At 47.6% G+C, this 20791-nt stretch overlaps 1 protein-coding gene across 2 annotated transcripts in view; it reads left to right on the top strand.

Annotated features, from left to right (window-relative positions):
* DNPEP (aspartyl aminopeptidase) overlaps window positions 1-20791 on the top strand; it is a 430726-nt gene that overhangs the window by 279811 nt on the left and 130124 nt on the right. For both annotated transcript variants that reach the window (XM_069227160.1, XM_069227161.1), the window contains exons 10-11: window positions 5893-5976; window positions 9737-9897. In XM_069227160.1, coding sequence (XP_069083261.1) covers window positions 5893-5976; window positions 9737-9897 — 245 coding nt within the window. The remainder of the gene's footprint in view (window positions 1-5892; window positions 5977-9736; window positions 9898-20791) is intronic.

The following is a 20791-nucleotide window of genomic DNA, read 5'->3' on the forward strand; positions in this document are numbered from 1 at the left end:
TGCAGTGGTCAGCGCGTAGCAGTGAGACTTCCAGTACTGCGGCGTCAATTTTCCCTTCCAACGAGGATTTAGTGACCATTATTGCTTGCATTATTTTATCAAATTGGAGGGAATGAGTACGGAGTGTTTCAGCGAGTTGTATGGAGGTGGTCGATTGCATGTCTGGGTGGCCGGTTGGCGGGGGAGGATCGCCATCCCCTATCGGCCCTGTCTTGGGGTGTTTTGGCTTGACCATGTTTCCTTGTTGATCTGTACAGAGTCGTTCCACAGGGGCTGATGAATGGTGGTTTATTGGGAGGGTCCACTTATACCTTCAATATTCTTTTCAGTCGTTTCCTTATTCAGTAAGGAATTCCATGGCTTTTGCTATTATTGGTTTCCATTTTGATGTTCTTAAAATAGTTTCGCCTCCGTGGGCTGGGGGCCTGTTTGTTTAATAAGTGCCCCTAGCAGTGCGGCAGCGGGCCCCCCGGACAGTGTGGAAAGCTCGGCTGGATCCGGCACCCCGTGCAGTGCCCTGCACCCGGTGGGGGGGCTGTTCGTGAACCAAAGCTACGGGGGAGCCCGTAGCTATGATTTCCGAGGGCTCCAGCGATGAAGTCTGTGAGCTGTGGGAGGCCGCGCATTAGGTTTTCATCATTTGGGAGGTTTAGTCTATGCGCGTTGGGTCTAGGGCTCACATGTGGCGCCGTGATAAGGAATGATGTTTCTCCCTCGTGGTCAGCTGGGTAGGCCCCGAGAATTCAATGCTAGCGTCTACCACTATCGATTGGACGAAGGGCGTCGGTTCGGGGGGATGTTCAACGAAGGACGAGGAGGCCAGGCGCTCTCCCTACCCCCTCTTGGTTCGACGCGCTGTGTGCTCGAGCGACGGTCCCGCATAGGCAGCAGGGTAGGCCTCGAGCCTCTGGCGCCGGCATCCACCGCTCCCCAACGTTCCTCGGGGATGTGCAGCGCGAAGGACGCCTCCCGCCTCCTAGTCGCGGCGCTGGGGTCTGGAGATGCCCATCGAGGGGCGAGGGTGCCGGGCGCTCTCCCTACCTCCTCTTTGTTCTGCGCGCAGCGTGCTCGGGCGACGGCCGCGATCCCCTCCGATGGCGGCCACTCCGATCTGGGAACGCCGGGTCCTCTGCGGCGGCCGCGCCCTCCGAGGCGCCGCTCTCCTGGGGCTTTTATTTATGCCCGGCAATGATCGCGCTGTGATCCCAGGCGCTTTGGATCACAGCAGGGCGCAGGATTTTGATATAACGGTGGGCCGAGAGCGGAGCTCTACGATTAAGTTGCCGCTCCGACCGCCATCTTGGCCACGCCCCCAAACAGATCAGTCCTTAGGACAAGTTAAGAGTCAGAGATGACTTTTGGACAGTTCTTTTACATCTATTTCCAGCTGACTGCATGACTGCACAGCTTCTCTCATTTCCTTTCTCCCTATCCAATGCTTAACCAGAGAGCTGGCTCAGTGTCTCCCTCTGATCCCCTTTTTCATGTTCGATGTGTTGCACTGTCTCATATATTTTCTTCTAAAGGTAGATGTGTGCCAGACACTATTACAAATCATATTTTGAGCCCTCTCACACTGCCCTCTATTAAGTTTCCTTTCGCTCCTTTTCTTGCCCTATTCCTTAACTTAAAGGACGGGAGATCCAGCTTTAAGAAACTCTCCAATCCTGATTATCCTTTTCCTGTTAAAATGGTCCTTAATGCGGGATGGAGACAGTTCTTGCATGATGAGCTTTAACCCCCAAGAAGAATCCACTTGTCAGCCCTTCTCATTGAATATAGGCTTGAGGCAAACATTACATACTGAAGTTGCTGAAAGAGAAGCTGCCTGAAGGATTCAAAGCAATAACACTCTACACTTGTGTACAAACTGTAACCTCAGAAAGAGCGACTTCCAAATCATCCTCCCAAGTGAGCCAGGACCACCTAGGGTTTAAACATTTCAAGCTCTACTGGACTGAGGTAAGCTGTATTTTCCCTCAAACGTGGTACCTGCAGCCCTAAGCAAGGACTATGGTCCAACCTTTTCATCGTCTTTTTCCTCAACCTGATTAGCAAAGAGTCTTATTGGTGCCTTTGAACTCTTGAGCCAGGAAAGGGCAGAGCTTCAGGTGTGTGATCACAGCTGAAACTTACTGATGGAAAACAGTGTCTAGTTTCCCTGACACCCTCCCAACCAGGTTGTACACGTAGGAGCAGCTATTCTCTGCATTTTGCACTGCAGAGGCATGGGAAAGGTTGACCACCGAACATTTATGGCAAAGGTTCTGTTTTTGTCAGCATATGTATGATGTCTAGGTGCATTGTAGGACTTCGGCATGAACAGTGAACACTCCTATCATTGAAACCAAGCCTCCGCCCTACCTGTTCCTCAAACGTGATAGGAGTGTAGCGCACATTCTCCCCTTTAATGGTGATTGTTAGGGCCTTTTATGGTTTTCCATGCTTCACCCACTTCTGCACTCGCAGGTTACAGCAATATATACAGGTGCACATATATAGAGTTCTTTAAACAATTATGCACCTCTGTTAGATCTGCAGAGCAAAAGAAGCACAAGTGGCTTATCTCTACCTGCAATCACAGATCCCTCCCTTCAAGGAAGAGGAATTGTCTCTTTTGTCTTCTGGGTTTAGAGGATTATCATTTGACCCTGCGATCGGTCAGCAGTGGGATGCATTCTGATTACCATTTATTGTTCACCTTCTTATCTACTGCTTAAACTTTTCAAGATCTCCAGATGTCACCCAGAGATTTTTTCCAGCTTGTTTGCTCTTGACAAGAGATCAGGTGGTGGGCGCTATAAAAGTGCTGACAGTCACTGAGGACATGAGGTTTTTGGGTTATGTATGAACTCCAGTGTTTTCCCATTCCCTTCCCCTGGATTCTTTCACTCTGCATGGACAAAGTTTCTGTCTGCTCTTTGGATGTGAGGCTGGCTGTGTATCATTGATCTGCAGATGTGCATTTTCACTTCCCCATACTGGAAGCGTCTCTGATTTGTCGTTAAGGGGTGCACTGTAAGCAAAAAGTACTCTCCGTCGCATGAGTCTAGCACCAGATGTCCTTACTAAGCCATGGCAGTGATGTTAGGACACATCAATTGCTCTAGTAGCAGTATTTTCCTCAACATAGATAACTAGCTGAGGAGAGTATCCTTCACCAGGCTGTCTTCGCAGGCTGTCTATCCCATTTTATCTCCACTCTTTGACCTGGTCCTCTTGGTGACCAAGGTACGGTCCGCTTTTTTTCTGTCCTCTTGCCTGCCCTACGTTAGTCTATTGCTGGACATCACTGATGGAGAGGATTGCAGACCATTTGTGCTTCACACCCCGAGCCACAGTTTAATCCCTAGACAAAAGGAATAGAATGGTACCTTTGGGGGGTCATTAGTACTCGACTTTAGTCTCTAAAGCATAAATGATTTGCATCAAATAGGCCTTTACTAATTCACTAGAACCTGTTATTAAAACAGCATAGACTATGGGAGGGCCTGCACCTTCACCCTAACCTAATTGAAACTGGTGTCTCCTCTAACCATTTTTGGGCACACAGGTTGCCATATGCTAGGGGCCGGAAGCGGGGCGAGGTGTGTGGGGAAGGATGGGATGGCTCAAGAACCTAGCTCCCACACTTTTCTATGTCAGGTCAGTGGGTGATTATTTGTGTCCTTAGGTGTTTCAGGTTTCTGAGTCTCTTCCCCAGGTGGTAGTCATGCATACGAAACCAGAGAACACATACCCTCAGTGGGTTTTCTATTACCCCTTTTGCTGGATTTGATTAGCTAAGCAGCTGCATGGTCAGTGCTCAGCACTTTATGCATGCAGAAGTTGTAGGATGCTAATTTCAGGCCTGAAACTTTGTTTGGCCAGGTTGTGCATCAGAATGTATAGGCAGGACTTCCAGGTTTTTTTTCATGCCTCTTCTTACGTTTGGTGTACACTCGGCTATAAGAAAGGGGGCTGGGATGTAGGAGTGTGTGTAGCTTACAATGCGGGGCATACGTTCCACCTTTCAAATAGATGGAGGTAAAGGAAACGGGCTTCCCGGAAGTTCACTTGGGAGAACATACCCCAAGTCTTTAGGAACAATTATGAATTTTGAATCTGAAGCACTCTTCACAAAGTTCAACAAACAAAAGTCAACATCTGAATTGTGTTGAAAGGGTTCAGTACTGTTTATTCTGAATATGGTTCACAATTCAGTTCTAAATATAACATGTACGTCGATTGTGAGCTTTATACATCAAAGGCAGCCGACACGTTTCGTCACAACAGCAACTTTTTCAAGGATGCAACAGTAGCTAGAAATCAACATTTTTTTTTACAACCTTATCTAAACAAATCAAAATGTATCATGTCTAAAGCTATCTAGCAAAAATAGAGACAGGAAAAGTCCCAACACTTTCATGTCATAAGAAAATCGGCGCACATGCATTATCAACCAATGTATGGTATGGAATCATATCTGCCTGTATTCACCAATAGATCTCCAAGTGAAAAAAACGTGTGTAGTACCATGTAGTCATGTGTTTCGGAGTGGTGGCTTCACGGATTTGTAAATCCAGTAGTTAGTCTTTAATATCTTTGATGAAAAGTATCCTCTAGTGTTAACCATAAGTGTTAGCAAAGGCTGTAGTCCATTCTTTGATCTTTTGGAAGGTTTCCTTATCATCAAGTCTATGGCCCTTCTGAGACCAAGTCCATGTTTGCAAGTAGACTGGTTTTTCTTTTGTCCTGGCTGATACCACCAGTCTAGCATGGAAGCTGCTTTTTCTTGCGGGTACCTAATGTGGGCCTTTTGAAGACATCTCTAAACATCTCATGAGTTTAAATAAATAATTATAGAAAGAAATGTTGTTTTGTTCATTGTGATACGTTTGCACAACCTCAGTGGTCCTCTTAAGGTTGAAGTGCACCACGTTTTGCATCATGTTGTCAGAGGTCCATCAGACATATACCCCATGTGTGCACTAGTTTGCGTTGTGGAAACAGTGACTGCTACTTCTTTCAGGAGCAAAAATTTAAATTTGCAGAGCGATGGCGCCGATATCTTCTGATCTCTCTTATAAGACCATTGTCTTAACTCTCACTGCACTGGGATCACACCAACTTCTACTGCCCGTGCTACTGGGGTGCCGTACTCATGAAGAACATGGTAGGAGCCTGGTATTCTGGTCCATTGCTTATGAATATTAATAAAGACCCCGTGATGGATAAGAAACAAATACTTACCTCTTCTGGAGGCAGGTGAAAATGTGCTTAAAGTGCTTTGTTGTCTCCAAGTCAGCTCTCACGTTGAACTTGTGCAGCCAGCCCTGAAGGTCCTAAGCCCAGATGATCAGCTCTAGGTTCTACTCACTTCGCACATATGGCCTATTGAGAGTAACCTTGGTTTACTATAAACATCTTGCCCAGTTACACGCCAGCGCCATGACCTGTCCTAGCCTGTCCTTCTGCTATTCAGTTTATCACATAAAGGCAGTGGTTACTTGGTTTTGGAACTATTTTTATCATTGATTCATTATGAGGAACAACTATATATGTGAAGTCCCGAACTCTTGGTGAGCGCAGCCTTTTTACTCATTTTTATTTTGTTGTTAAAATGTTATTTATTTCTTGATGGAAGGACATATAAAGCAACACCTCTTGCTCAATTACTTTTTTGTTGATTGATTTCAGTTAAGCTAAATATATATGCTTTGTCTGTGTTTGTTTTTTTTTCTTTTTCTTTTTCTTTCTCTTTTGTAAAACTAATAAAAAAATGTAAAACTTTGTTTATTCAGTTCTGTTGTTTTTGTTATATTGTAGAGATTTTTAACTGGTGATATTAGAAATTAATAAGATGTGAAAAGTAGGTAATAATTGCCTCTTGCTTTGATTTTGATTTCCCAGGCTCTGATCCGGTCCTGTGACCCTCCGACCTCTCTGTCCAGTGATCCCAATGTCCGTATGATTACCCTCTACGACAACGAAGAGGTGAGTTCTAGCACAGTAGGAACATGGCACCCACCAGGGGTGGAAGTGGGGAGTTTGTCATCTCCATGTCTGCAACTGAATCCTCATGGCACTGACTGGCACATGCACACATGCCAGGGCACTGAGGGCGTTGCAATATTCCTGCTCCCTGACGATGGTTGAACGAGGGCACCTTTAAGATCAGTCTGAGGTGCCACTCTGTGATTCCATGGCTTTACTCTATTGCACACAAAGCCAGGGTGCCCTTGGTGCACGCATTGGTTGTGCTGTGGTGGGTCACTTTGACACCAGAGATTAGACTAAGTGCTTGTGGAAGGACAGACTGACGCAAACAAACACATAATACACTGTTAGAAATGTGGTTTCTGGTTGGCTAGGATAGGCACCTAAGCTAGGTAGAACCCACCACTCTAGTCAGGGCAGGTAAATTACACACCAAAGATAACCTGTGCTCACCCGCTGGTAGCTTGACGCAGAGCAGTCAGGCTTATTCCCAGGCAATGTGTAAAGCATTTGAGTAACACACTCACACCAGTGACACAGTAAATACACCACAAAGGAGCCTCCACACAGAATTATATACAAATATATAAAATATATTATGCATGAACAAGACCAATATGACTTGGGTTATAACTACTGCGCATTCAAGGCGAATCCTGGGATAGTACTCGTTATCCGACAAGGTCAGAATAAGAACAACATGCATTAGAAATCATCTGGGCATGATATGCAACAGTTAGGTTAGAGACATGTCACATACATCACCAATTCTTACCAGTAACGCAGAAATCATAAAATATCACCATAAACAGCAGCAACAACGAGCCCCGTAGGCACGGAACCCCCTGTGCCACGATTAGCGGGTTAGGGTAGTCTTTGGGACCCTTGGTGCCATGGTTACATGTCCGCATAAAATGTGGGCCGCAGGAACACCTGCGTACCTGCTACCAGTGATACAGTAATTTCGTGAGGAAGCTCTTCTCAAAGGCAACCTATCCCTACTCCGGGACCTCTGAGGAAGACTCTCCCCTTCATGCCCCCTGAAGAAAAGAGTCCTCCCAGGTAAGGGGGAGGCAAAAAGTGTAGTACCCTCGTTGGATTGCCCACATTTAGAAGGGGGAAGCGCAGCTGGACACCAAACGTGTGGTGCAGCTGCCCAAAATTACAGTGCAACCTCTTCTGGAGATACGGGGCCAACCTGAACTCTCAGCGTATCCGGGTCCTCTCTGGGGCCCTGCGGACTGCTGCGGCGGAATGTTGGTGCACCTGGGCCCGCTCACGGCGGGAAGGCCTTGCTGGGTCTCTGAACATCAGGACAATACTGAGATGCAGCTGCCTGTGAACCTGCAGCTGATGTCTCTCCTCTCCCCGCTCTGCCACGTTATCTTGGCTTTGGTGGGGAGTCCCAGTCAGAAGGTGCAACAAACATCAGCAGCCAAACACACTTGCAGGAGGACTGTTGACTCAAAGGCACACTCCCTGCACTGGGGGCAATATGTTTCCACTTGAAATTGCCAGGACCTCAGAGTGGCCCTAATGAACACAAAAGAAATGCTGTCCCCGCACTGAAGCAACGCACACCATGCACTACAGTAATAAAGATGAAAGCGCTCCTTGTGCACTATGAAAGGACTTCTTCCGGGGGGTGCCCACAAGAACAAGGAGGAGGGGGGCCACCACCAGTCCCTGGGGAGCACTGAGAGGGGAGGCAGCAGGGGTGCAGTAGGCAGGCCAGCACAAGAGACCTAGTTGCAGGATGACAGTCTCTCCAGCAGTCTAGCAGGTGGGCAGGCCAGCAGACACAAAACAAGTAGCTCCAATGGCGATTCCTCCTGGTAGAACCCCAGTATCTTGGCAGAACAGGGTCCAGGAACAGCTCACAGCAGGACAACAAACAGAAAAACAATCCAGTGAGTCCCTTAGGCCACCCAGCAGTAGCAGGCAACAGAGCAAAACAGAAGAGCAGTCCAAATGAGTCCTTTGTTCAGCGCAGCAGTCCTTCTGCTAGAGGTGCAGTCCCAGTTCCATATCTTCTCTAACAATCATTGAGTCAGAGCCCCTGTACTTATACTCAAAAATGTCTTTAGTCAGGGTTGACTTCAGAGGGACCCTTTCAAGTGTAACACAACCCCTTTCAATTCAGCTCTGGCTCCAGACATTAATAGGGGGTAAATGAGCCCATTGTGTGAGGCAGGGACACGGCCTATTGACATGTAAGTGCACCCCGCCTACCTCTCTCCCAGTCAAGGAAGACTATAAGTATGCAGATGCACTCGAGCCACGAGGCTACTTAGGGCCTACCTTAGTGGTGACTTGGTTGTAGTAAAAGAGGAGTTTAGGCCTTGGCAAGTAGTTTGAAATGCCAAATCAATGTGACAGCAAACCGCGCATGCAGGAACTGCACTGCAGCCCTGAGATAGGTTTGAAGGGATACTTGTAGTTTTAATTTACAGTCCCTGGGTATAGGGGATACCACTTTACAAGGGACTTATTATTAAATATGCCAAACAGGTGTAAGCCAATCATACCAAGTTTTAGGGGAGAAAACGCATGGGCTTTAGCACTGATTAGCAGTGGTAAAGTGCCCAGAGACCTAAAGCAAACAAGAGAGCCAGAAAAATAGGAGGAGAAAGGCAAAAGGTATCTCTCTCTCTCTCTCTCTCTTCTCTCTCTCTCTCTTCTCTCTCTCTCTTCTCTCTCTCTCTCTTCCCACCCGACACACAGAAGCATGAACCTCAAACTCTTTTGTCTCACACTCTCACCAAACCTGTACCACATGCACCAGAAACCCAATCATTCACTCACACACCGCAAACCTGAACACTCATTCTCACAGATGGCCACTTCTCACTCATGGAAACTTGCTGTCTTAGGCAGTCCTCCAACTGTGTGGTGTGCATTCGATATTTACCCATCTCTCCCCTCCGGGTACATTCACACAAAACCCAGCCCAAGTGAAGGTGGTGGTCTTGCACGCACACACATGTATTGCTTCTGGAAAGATGGGCCTAATATTAGAAGGTTTCCTTTACTGCTTGCAGGTGCCAGGTTGCACTTATGCATTTCCAGTGTTCTCTCCGGGTGACCATTGAGGAGTCATCTTCCAATGGTGGTGCTGACGCTAGGTGTGAGCCCATCTCATTCACTGGCCCGCAGTGACCACATGGACATATGCGATGTGAAGGTGGACATTAATTTTCACAACATTTCTCCAAGTGATGTTATTTACTCCTTAGTTGCAGAACTAAATATATATATTGTGAACTTAATTCCTCACATGAACGCAGCACCATATTGTAATTATACTGCACATAGCAGTCAGACTTGTGCTTTGCACACTTTCCACAAACACCTCTGGATATTTAGAGATCCCACAAATGAGTGCTGGATGTTGGTGTGCATAGTTGTTCAGCATCCTGATGGTGACTAAGACCTACGTATAGTGTCATGAAGCAACATCCACAGTCAATCTCCCATCACTCTACCACGTGGATGGACACCACTCAGTCAGTCATTATTTAAACAAACCTACAGCGCTTGGTAGCACATATTTGCGCTTCACATCAACAGATGTTTGTAAACGTCCCCGTTCTGCTCTTTAGCTCAGAGCACAGTTGAGTGGGCATAGCTTGCTGTAGCATTCCCACACTGGTTGTGTGAATATGTCCTGCTCAGTGGGACAGTGTTTGGCATTGGTGCCCAGTCTGTCCGCAGGATGTGCCTGCCCTTCCATTTAACCTTGTCTGTTCCTTCTCAGGTGGGCTCTGGCAGTGCCCAGGGAGCAGAGTCCCTGCTGACCGAACTGATCCTTCGCCGCATCTCGTCCACTCCGCAGAACCTGACTGCCTTCGAGGAGTCCATCCCAAAGTCCTACATGATCAGTGCTGACATGGCTCACGCAGCGCACCCCAACTACACGTGAGTGAGGCTCCAGTATTCCAGTGCAGAATGGGCTGCAAATCAGTACTGAGCGGGCGAGGGCTGGGCGGAGGAGGCGCCCTGTTCAATAGATGTGTACAAGTTTCCTGGTGTTGAAGACAAATCACCATTATCTATCCCCGCTCTGGGTATAGAACCACATGTGGTGCCTCTTTGCACAAAGGCGGTAACTTTCACCATCTGTCTGGGATAGCCTACTTGGCCAATCAGCTTCGTCTTAGCATAGAAGCAGCCATGTCTGCGGGTATTGCATTGGGTGCTAAGGAGGCTTGTGGATCAAATGTCACATAGATTGTAGATGTGACTCATGGAGCGGTGGATGGAGTGTGGTAAACCAGTGAGTCAGTGACTGGGGAAGTTGCTCCAGGTAGTAGTTGGGTGGGTAGTTGCTGGCTGTGTCTGTGTTGGAGGAACAGCAGTCGGGTAGGACAGTCACCCTGTGCTGCGCGTTCTTGTCACTAGTGTTATCTAGTTTCCACGGGTGGAATCAGAAACTTTGCACTAGTGCAAAAAATAAATAAATGCAAATCCAGTGGTATACATTTTGCTGTTTGTGCCCTATAGAGAGGGGCAAAGGGTGTTTTCATGTAGGGCAGTGATGGAATGACTTCACTGGGTCTTTGTTTAGCTCATCTAACAACATTTTGCGAAAATACATTTTGACCTCTTTTCAAATGTGAATTGTGGAGTTATGTGCGGGAACCTTTACTGTAGTCCTAAAGCAATTGTGGGGTACAGGGCAAAAGCTGTACCAATCCGAGCCCTTTACCACTATTTTCTTGTGATTTACCATTACTCTGATCCCAGCACTGTGCATGAACTGGGCCTCTTTAGCACTTGAACATCCAGGTAGCGAAGTCAAGCAGTTCAAAGCTTACTCAGGGAGGCGGAGCAGGGTAGAGACTCAGGTGGTCATTCTGACCCTGGCGGTCTATGACCGCCAGGGCCACGAATGACAGAAGCACCGCCAACAGGCTGGCGGTGCTTCCTTGCCCATTCTGACCGCGGTGGTAAAGCCGTGGTCAGAAAACCGGGGCCGGCGGTTTCCTGCCGATTTAGCCCCGGTTGGGCGAATACGCCATGGCAGCGCTGCCATGGGGATTCTGACCCCCTTCCCGCCAGCCTGTTTCTGGCGGTTGTCACCGCCAGGAAGAGGCTGGCAGGAACAGGTGTCCAGGGGCCCCCTAACAGGGCCCCAGCCAGCTTTTCACTGTCTGCCCAGCAGACAGTGAAAAGCGCGACGGGTGCAACTGCACCCGTCGCACGGCCGCAACACCGCCGGCTCCATTCAGAGCCGGCTCCTGTGTTGCAGCCCTCCTTCCAGCTGGGCCGGCGGGAAGGTCTGAATGCCGTCAGCGGTCTTTTGACCGCGGAGCCAGAGTAGGAATGAGGGCCTCAGAGTCCAATTAATCAAATAACATCATGTTCGATGGCATCTGTCGCTGTAGATACGCATGTTCTGCAATAGCTCGCCATCTGGTGTTGGGCCGGAGTGTTACAAGTTGTTTTTCTTCGAAGAAGTCTTTCGAGTCACGGGACCGAGTGACTCCTCCTTTTGTCTCCATTGCGCATGGGCGTCGACTCCATCCTCGATTGTTTTTTTTCCGCCATCGGGTTCGGACGTGTTCCTGTCGCTCCGAGTTTCGGAACAGAAAAAATAGTTAATTTCGGAAGATTTTCGTCGGTATTGTTGCGTTCGGGATCGGCATACTTACATTCAACACCGCATCGAAGATCGAAGAGCTCCGGTGCCCTTCGGGGTAATTTTTCGATCCTCCGTCGGGGCCTGGTCGGCCCGACCGCGTGCTGAAGAACGCCGATGGAACGGACCCCGTTCCGTTTCTGCCCCAAATGCCACAATAAATACCCCTACACAGACCAACACTTGGTCTGCAACCTGTGCCTGTCACCTGAGCACAGCGAAGACACCTGCGAGGCCTGTCGTGCGTTCCGGTCCAGAAAAACACTCCGAGACCGTCGAGCCAGAAGACTTCAAATGGCGTCCGCACCGACAGCCCGACGGGAGTTCGAGGAACAGGAAGAGGAAGGTACCTTCTCGATCCAAGACTCAGACTCCGAAGGATTCGACGATACACAAACCGTGAGTAAGACGTCGAAAACCACACAAAAAACATTTACAAGGCCCAGGGGACGCCACTGCCATCAGGCCATGGCTCAACCCATAAAATCGGTGACCGACCGTCAGCACCGAAAAAGGCCCAAACAGTGCCGAGATCGTCCGACTCCGGTCGAGACACCGGCACGCAGCCTTCTCGGGACCGAGAAAGTGCTGGAGACAAGCCTCGACACCGAGATGCCGGTGTGGACACGGCTCGACGCCGAGACAGCGGCACCGAAACAGATCGACGCCGAGAGGTTTCGGCCCCGAAAAGGAAAAAAGTCACCTCGGAGCCGAAAAAACACGCAGACACAGTTTCGACGCCGAAACAAACTGCAAGCGACCCAGCTTCAGGCTCTTATACAGAAGAGCACTCGCTAACCTCCCAAATGCAGAAGCATAGGTTTGAGGAAGAGCTACAAGCAACGGATGCGGACCATACGCAAAAGCGTATCTTCATTCAGCAGGGGACAGGAAAAATAAGCACCCTTCCCCCCATTAGGAGAAAGAGAAGGTTGGAGTTCCAGACGGAACAAGCACCACAACCAAAAGTGGTGAAAAGAGTTACACCACCACCCTCTCCTCCGCCCGTGATTAACGTTTCACCAGCACAAACGCCATCACACTCCCCAGCTCACACCACCATGAGCCAGGGTGACCAAGACCAGGACGCATGGGACCTATACGACGCCCCAGTGTCAGATAACAGCCCAGAGGCATACCCTACAAAACCATCTCCACCAGAAGACAGCACCGCGTACTCTCAGGTGGTGGCTAGAGCAGCACAATTTCACAACGTAAGCCTCCACTCAGAACAGGTCGAGGATGATTTCCTGTTCAACACACTCTCCTCCACCCACAGCTCCTACCAAAGCCTGCCTATGCTCCCTGGTATGCTCCGGCACGCAAAAGACATATTTAAGGACCCGGTCAAAATTAGGGCAATCACACCAAGGGTGGAAAAAAAGTATAAGCCGCCTCCTACAGACCCGGCTTTCATCACAACACAGCTGCCACCAGACTCTGTTGTTGTAGGAGCAGCTAGGAAAAGGGCCAACTCTCACACATCTGGAGATGCACCACCCCCAGATAAAGAAAGCCGCAAGTTTGATGCAGCTGGTAAAAGAGTCGCAGCACAAGCTGCAAACCAGTGGCGCATCGCGAACTCCCAGGCACTACTTGCGCGCTATGACAGAGCCCACTGGGACGAGATGCAACATCTCATTGAACATCTGCCCAAAGACTTCCAAAATAGGGCAAAACAAGTGGTTGAGGAGGGACAGGCCATCTCCAACAACCAGATCCGCTCCTCCATGGACGCTGCAGATACAGCTGCACGGACAATTAATACATCTGTAACTATCAGAAGGCATGCATGGCTCCGAACGTCTGGATTTAAACCAGAGATTCAACAAGCAGTTCTCAATATGCCTTTTAATGAAAAAGAACTGTTCGGTCCAGAAGTGGACACAGCGATTGAGAAACTCAAAAAAGATACGGACACTGCCAAAGCCATGGGCGCACTCTACTCCCCGCAGAGCAGAGGGAATTACAGCTCATTCCGTAAAACGCCCTTTCGAGGGGGGTTTCGGGGTCAAAGCACACAAGCCAGCACCTCACAAGCCACACCGTCCAGTTACCAAGGACAGTATAGAGGAGGTTTTCGGGGACAATATAGAGGAGGGCAATTCCCTAGAAATAGAGGAAGATTCCAAAGCCCCAAAACCCCTACTACTAAACAGTGACTCACATGTCACTCACCCCCTCCACACAACACCAGTGGGGGGACGAATAGGTCATTATTACAGAGCATGGGAGAAAATCACTACAGACACTTGGGTTCTAGCAATTATCCAACATGGTTACTGCATAGAATTTCTACAGTTCCCTCCAAACATACCACCAAAAGCACAGAATTTAACAACACACCATTCCAATCTCCTAGAGATAGAAGTGCAGGCACTATTGCAAAAGAATGCAATCGAATTAGTGCCAAACACACAAATAAACACAGGAGTTTACTCACTGTACTTTCTGATACCAAAGAAGGACAAAACACTGAGACCAATCCTAGACCTCAGAGTAGTCAACACTTTCATCAAATCAGACCACTTCCACATGGTCACACTACAAGAAGTATTGCCATTGCTAAAGCTGCACGACTACATGGCAACTTTAGACCTCAAGGATGCTTATTTCCATATACCAATTCACCCATCGCACAGGAAATACCTAAGGTTTGTATTCAAAGGAATACATTACCAATTCAAGGTACTGCCTTTCGGATTAACAACCGCACCAAGAGTCTTTACCAAATGTCTAGCGGTAGTCGCTGCACACATCAGAAGGCAGCAAATACATGTGTTCCCATATCTAGACGACTGGCTAATCAAGGCCCATTCGTTAATAGAGTGCTCAAATCACACAAATCATATCATACAAACCCTCTTCAAACTAGGGTTCACCGTCAATTTCACAAAATCCAAGATTCGGCCACGCAAGGTACAACAATACCTGGGAGCCATAATAGACACATCAAAGGGAGTAGCCACTCCAAGTCCACAAAGAATTCAAAATTTCAACACCATCATACAACGCATGTATCCAACACAAAAGATACAAGCAAAGATGGTATTACAACTCCTAGGCATGATGTCATCATGCATAGCCATTGTCCCAAACGCAAGACTGCACATGAGGCCCTTACAACAATGCCTAGCATCACAGTGGTCTCAAGCACAGGGTCACCTTCTAGATCTGGTGTTAATAGACCGCCAAACTTACCTCTCGCTTCTGTGGTGGAACAACATAAATTTAAACAAGGGGCGGCCTTTTCAAGACCCAGTGCCACAATACGTAATAACAACAGATGCTTCCATGACAGGGTGGGGAGCACACCTCGATCAACACAGCATACAAGGACAATGGAACGTACATCAAACAAAACTGCATATCAATCACCTAGAACTTCTTGCAGTTTTTCAAGCACTAAAAGCTTTCCAACCAATAATAGTTCACAAATACATTCTCGTCAAAACAGACAACATGACAACAATGTATTATCTAAACAAGCAGGGAGGGACGCACTCCACGCAGTTAAGCATGTTAGCACAAAAAATTTGGCATTGGGCAATTCACAACCAAATTCGCCTAATTGCACAGTTTATACCAGGGATACAAAATCAACTCGCAGACAATCTCTCTCGAGAACACCAACAGGTCCACGAATGGGAAATTCACCCCCAAATACTGAACACTTATTTCAAACTCTGGGGAACACCTCAGATAGACTTGTTTGCGACAAGGGAGAACGCAAAATGCCAAAACTTCGCATCCAGATACCCACACAAACAATCCCAAGGCAATGCCCTATGGATGAACTGGTCAAGGATATTTGCTTACGCTTTTCCTCCTCTCCCTCTCCTTCCTTACCTGGTAAACAAACTCAGTCAAAGCAAACTCAAACTCATATTGATAGCACCAACTTGGGCAAGGCAACCCTGGTACACAACGCTGCTAGACCTATCAGTGGTACCCTGCATCAAATTGCCCAACAGGCCAGATCTGTTGACACAGCACAACCAAAAGATCAGACACCCAGATCCAGCATCGCTGAATCTAGCAATCTGGCTCCTGAAATCCTAGAATTCGGGCACTTACAACTTACCCAAGAATGTATGGAAGTCATAAAACAAGCAAGAAGGCCATCCACCAGGCACTGCTATGCAAGTAAATGGAAGAGGTTTGTTTGCTACTGCCATATTAATCAAATACAACCATTACACACAACTCCAGAACATGTAGTGGGTTACTTGCTTCACTTACAAAAATCTAACCTAGCTTTCTCTTCCATTAAGATTCACCTTGCAGCAATATCTGCATACCTGCAGACTACCTATTCAACTTCCCTATATAAAATACCAGTCATTAAAGCATTCATGGAGGGCCTTAGGAGAATTATACCACCAAGAACACTACCTGTTCCTTCATGGAACCTAAATGTTGTCCTAACTAGACTTATGGGTCCACCTTTTGAACCCATGCACTCCTGCGACATACAGTTCCTAACCTGGAAGGTGGCATTTCTCATCGCCATTACTTCCCTGAGAAGAGTAAGCGAGATTCAGGCGTTTACTATACAGGAACCTTTTATACAACTACACAAAAATAAAGTCGTCCTAAGGACCAATCCTAAATTTTTGCCAAAGGTTATTTCACCGTTCCATCTAAATCAAACAGTGGAACTTCCGGTGTTCTTTCCACAGCCAGATACCGTAGCTGAAAGGGCACTACATACATTAGATGTCAAAAGAGCATTAATGTATTACATTGACAGAACAAAGAACATCAGAAAGACTAAACAACTCTTTATTGCATTTCAAAAACCTCATGCAGGAAACCCAATTTCAAAACAAGGTATAGCCAGATGGATAGTTAAATGCATCCAAATCTGCTACCTTAAAGCTAAACGACAGCTGCCCATTACACCAAGGGCACACTCAACCAGAAAAAAAGGTGCTACCATGGCCTTTCTAGGAAACATCCCAATGCAAGAAATATGTAAGGCAGCCACATGGTCTACGCCTCACACATTCACCAAGCACTACTGTGTAGACGTGTTATCCGCACAACAAGCCACAGTAGGTCAAGCTGTATTAAGGACATTATTTCAGACTACTTCCACTCCTACAGGCTGATCCACCGCTTTTGGGGAAATAACTGCTTACTAGTCTATTGCAGAACATGCGTATCTACAGCGACAGATGCCATCGAACTGAAAATGTCACTTACCCAGTGTACATCTGTTCGTGGCATCAGTCGCAGTAGATTCGCATGTGCCCACCCGCCTCCCCGGGAGCCTGTAGCAGTTTGGAAGTTACCTTCAATTATTTATATATGTATCATCTCAACCTTAAATAAGTGCATACTTAGTCACTCCATTGCATGGGCACTATTACTACAATTCAACTCCTACCTCACCCTCTGCGGGGAAAAACAATCGAGGATGGAGTCGACGCCCATGCGCAATGGAGACAAAAGGAGGAGTCACTCGGTCCCGTGACTCGAAAGACTTCTTCGAAGAAAAACAACTTGTAACACTCCGGCCCAACACCAGATGGCGAGCTATTGCAGAACATGCGAATCTACTGCGACTGATGCCACGAACAGATGTACACTGGGTAAGTGACATTTTCATTTCCAACCGGTGCTTCTACTTCGGGGAGGAAACATATTTCATTCACAGCTCAGTCCCGCTCGTATACAGGTAGAGCACAACAAAGTCAAATACAGGTATTGCCAGGGAGACAAGATTCTTTAATGGTTGCTCCCCAGGTTCCCACAGGCGTCACCACAATACACAAGTGAGGACCCAATCACCAAGGCTCTGTGAATACAAAATCCTTTAGCTTCCCCACCCAAAGTAGTTGCTAGCCAGACACACTGGGCTGGTCAGCTGTGTTGGATTGTTAACTGGTCTTACCTGTCCTAGTGTTTCTTGTGAAGTATTTCCGCCAGCGTGGAGCTGCGCTGGCATGGGGTGAAGGAGAGCAGCGTGGGTACTGGTAATGGAGACTGCCTTTGCTCCCACCAGCCTGAGAAGGGGGAAATCCTCATCACTGGGTCATCCTCTGGCCCAAAGCTCAAACCCACCACCCAAACATAAGAGCCCACCCACAGTCGCATCACTGATCCTTTGAAGAGTCAAACCACCTACTTGTGTTTTTCTCCAAAAACCTCATTGTTCTAGGAGCTTCTTCTGATAATCGAACCACCAAACCTGGTCACACGTTCACTTATTCGAGATCAAACCTGGTTACACGGTCTCTTAATGCCAGATCATCGTGGTGCTTTGCAGTTGATTTTGCCCTATGTATTTACTTTGCCTTTTCCAGTTGTCTTTCACAATACTTTGCAGACCTGGCAGAAAGAAATTGGAGTGGCGACATCAAGCACAGTTTTGGGGAGCAAATCTCTTTCCCCTGAGGGCACGTTGCAGGGTGACCTTGATCACAAGTCTTCACCTCCAGGCCTGGTGTGTGCAGATCACACTCTCAGCTACAGCAGATCAATGTCCAGTTCTTTCTGTACAGCTCCCCGAGACCCTCCTCTTCTAGGAACCTTTCCTTCATGCAGGATACTGCCAGTACCCTGCATCAGCAGCCTGTGGCTCCTTCATGGAGGTGATTTCACAGCAGAACTTCCAGGTTTCTTTTCTTGGACCTGGCAAACAGGAGTTTTCAGTTAGCGATCCCCAAACTTTCCTGGTCTTTTTTGGCGTGGGAGCCCTGGCACCAGTCACTGAGAGATCCTGCACTTTGACTTGTGGTTTCTAACCCATACTTACACCAAGTTTGCAGATAGAGATTGTGTATTCCACAGGTCCAGCACTGGGGTAGTTTCAGACACTGACTTTTAGATATTCTCAGAATGGTCCAGGCTCAGTCTTTGTCATCTGGTGCCAGGAGGAAGGAACAGCAGGACTAGGAGCTCCTTGCCAGAGAAATTCAAAACAAAGACAGAAAAGATGGAGAGAGTTACCACCTCGGCTACCTCTGAGTCTGCGGAGACAACACCTTTGGGAGAGAGTGGAGCAATAAGTGGTCAGGGCTGTCCATGTGCGTTGAAGGGACCCTGTGTGTCTTCTTCTTCACACATTAGAGGTTGGTCCGCTACAAAGAACCACAAAAATACATTGAAGAAGCATTTCCATTTACATTGCTGTGTGGTAGGTTTTCTCTAACCTCTCTGCTTTGTACCTGTTAAACACAGAAAATCCATTCAGTGCACATATGCTCCCCAATCGTTCTGCGGCACAGGGAAAACATATGCACCATGCATGTCCCACGTTGCATGGAGTGAAGGGCCATGGGGCAAGGTACTGACAGACACATTTGAACAGGGGAGGCCAGCATGCAACTTACTTTGTGCAGGTGATAGGTACAAAGGGCCAGATGTAGAAAAATCAGATTTTGCTAATCGGATGCAGAACGGTGTCTCGGACACCGTCTGCGAATCTCAATGGGGTCGCAAAGACCCACCTCATTAACATTAATGAGGTGGTTCGCATTTTGCGACCCCCTTGCGATTCCCTGCACTCACAGGGATGGTGGCCTGCTGGAGACAGCAGACCTCCATGTCTGTGACTGCTTTTTAAAAAAAGCAGTTTTTCTTTTTGTATTGCAGCCCGTTTTCCTTAAAGGAAAACGAGTTGCAATACAAAAAAAATAACGAAACCATTTGGTTTCGGTTTTTCAGAGTAGGCAGTGGTCCATTGGACCACTGCCTGCTCTGAAAAAACATTACTGGTGACATTCACAAAGGGGAAGGGGTCCCACGGGGACCCCTTCCCTTTTGCGAATGGGTTACCACAGTGTGACACTGGTGTTAACTGCGAATTGCTTTGCGACCGCGTTCGCAGTCACAAAGCAATTCTGCATCGCAGTGCGAGTCGCAAATAGGAAGGGGACACCCCTTCCTATTTGCGAGTCGCATTTCCATTTTGCGAGTCGGTACCGACATGCAAAATGGGAATGTGCATCGCAATGTGCGTTTTGCATGGCGCAAACTGTGATTTTCGCAGTTTGCGCCATGCAAAACGCTACCTACATCTGGCCCAAAGTCCTGTGCTGCAGGTAGAAGAAGGTGTTGTCACCACTGTCTGCTCCCCCCACCCCCAACAGCCTTATGAGGTGAGAGTAGTCGTGCCAAGAGAAGGTGGGGGGCACATGGTGTACCCCTCAAGACCACAGAACCCAGGTCTGGGTAGTATTCATTGTCACAGTGGACTATCAGCGTTAACACGTTTGTTGTGCGCACTGAGGTCAAAAATCAAAAGTAATGAGAACCTGCTGCCTGTGTAACTCAGGGCAGCGGTGGATGTTCTCCACAAGTAACACCACTTCTGTATCAGTGAATGAAGGCACTTGTGCTTTCTGCTGTCTCTACTGCACCACCTAAAATACCACTCCACATTGAGCCATCTCGCAGGATAAGCAGATATAGATGAACACCTATGTTAGGTCTCAGGACAACAGGCACAGATTGTTGCTAGAAATAGATCCATTCCCTGTCTTCCTGAGTCTTTAGTGCTGAAGACAATCATTCATAAAATGCCTGACCATCCTGCATGGAAAAGCAGCTGACAGCCTGTGGGACTACACTAAGAACAAATGCCAAACTAGTAAGACTGAATAAGGCTAATGCCATCACTCCTGGCTATGGCTTGCACTTGTACCATGAGTTTCACCATTGTGCCACCTTGTTTTCCAAACACTGTATGCAAAGATGTGGCTAAATAGAAAAGCCAGAGTCAGGACTGCAGGATTCACATGTACAGAGGCTGAAATTGCACCAAGGAATCAAGGTGTGAACTTTAATAATGCACAGAAGATTGTATATTTCATACAAAGCCAGTCCATGTCACCAGCTGACATCAGTTATCTCGGTATTTGTCGTACAAGCTGTAGGAGACGTCGGATTTGGATTTGTCCTGTCACAAGGCACCCTTCATGGTAAAAAGACAGTCCAATACTGCCAGTACCATCACTCAGGGTAGTTTACAGGCAGCTGAATGGTGTGGTATGAACTGTATGTGCAGAATTACGTGGACGTGCATAAAAGCCACCTGAAATACACTGGAGACGAAAAGCCCTTCTTGAGGTAGCATATCACGAATTGCTTCATATTCTGATTATGGTATTCAGTCTGCCCGTCTGATTGCAGGTTGTAGGTGTGTATCATTCTGAAATATAG

Source organism: Pleurodeles waltl, chromosome 3_2, assembly GCF_031143425.1.
Source record: "Pleurodeles waltl isolate 20211129_DDA chromosome 3_2, aPleWal1.hap1.20221129, whole genome shotgun sequence".
In the NCBI taxonomy this organism is placed as follows: domain Eukaryota; kingdom Metazoa; phylum Chordata; class Amphibia; order Caudata; family Salamandridae; genus Pleurodeles; species Pleurodeles waltl.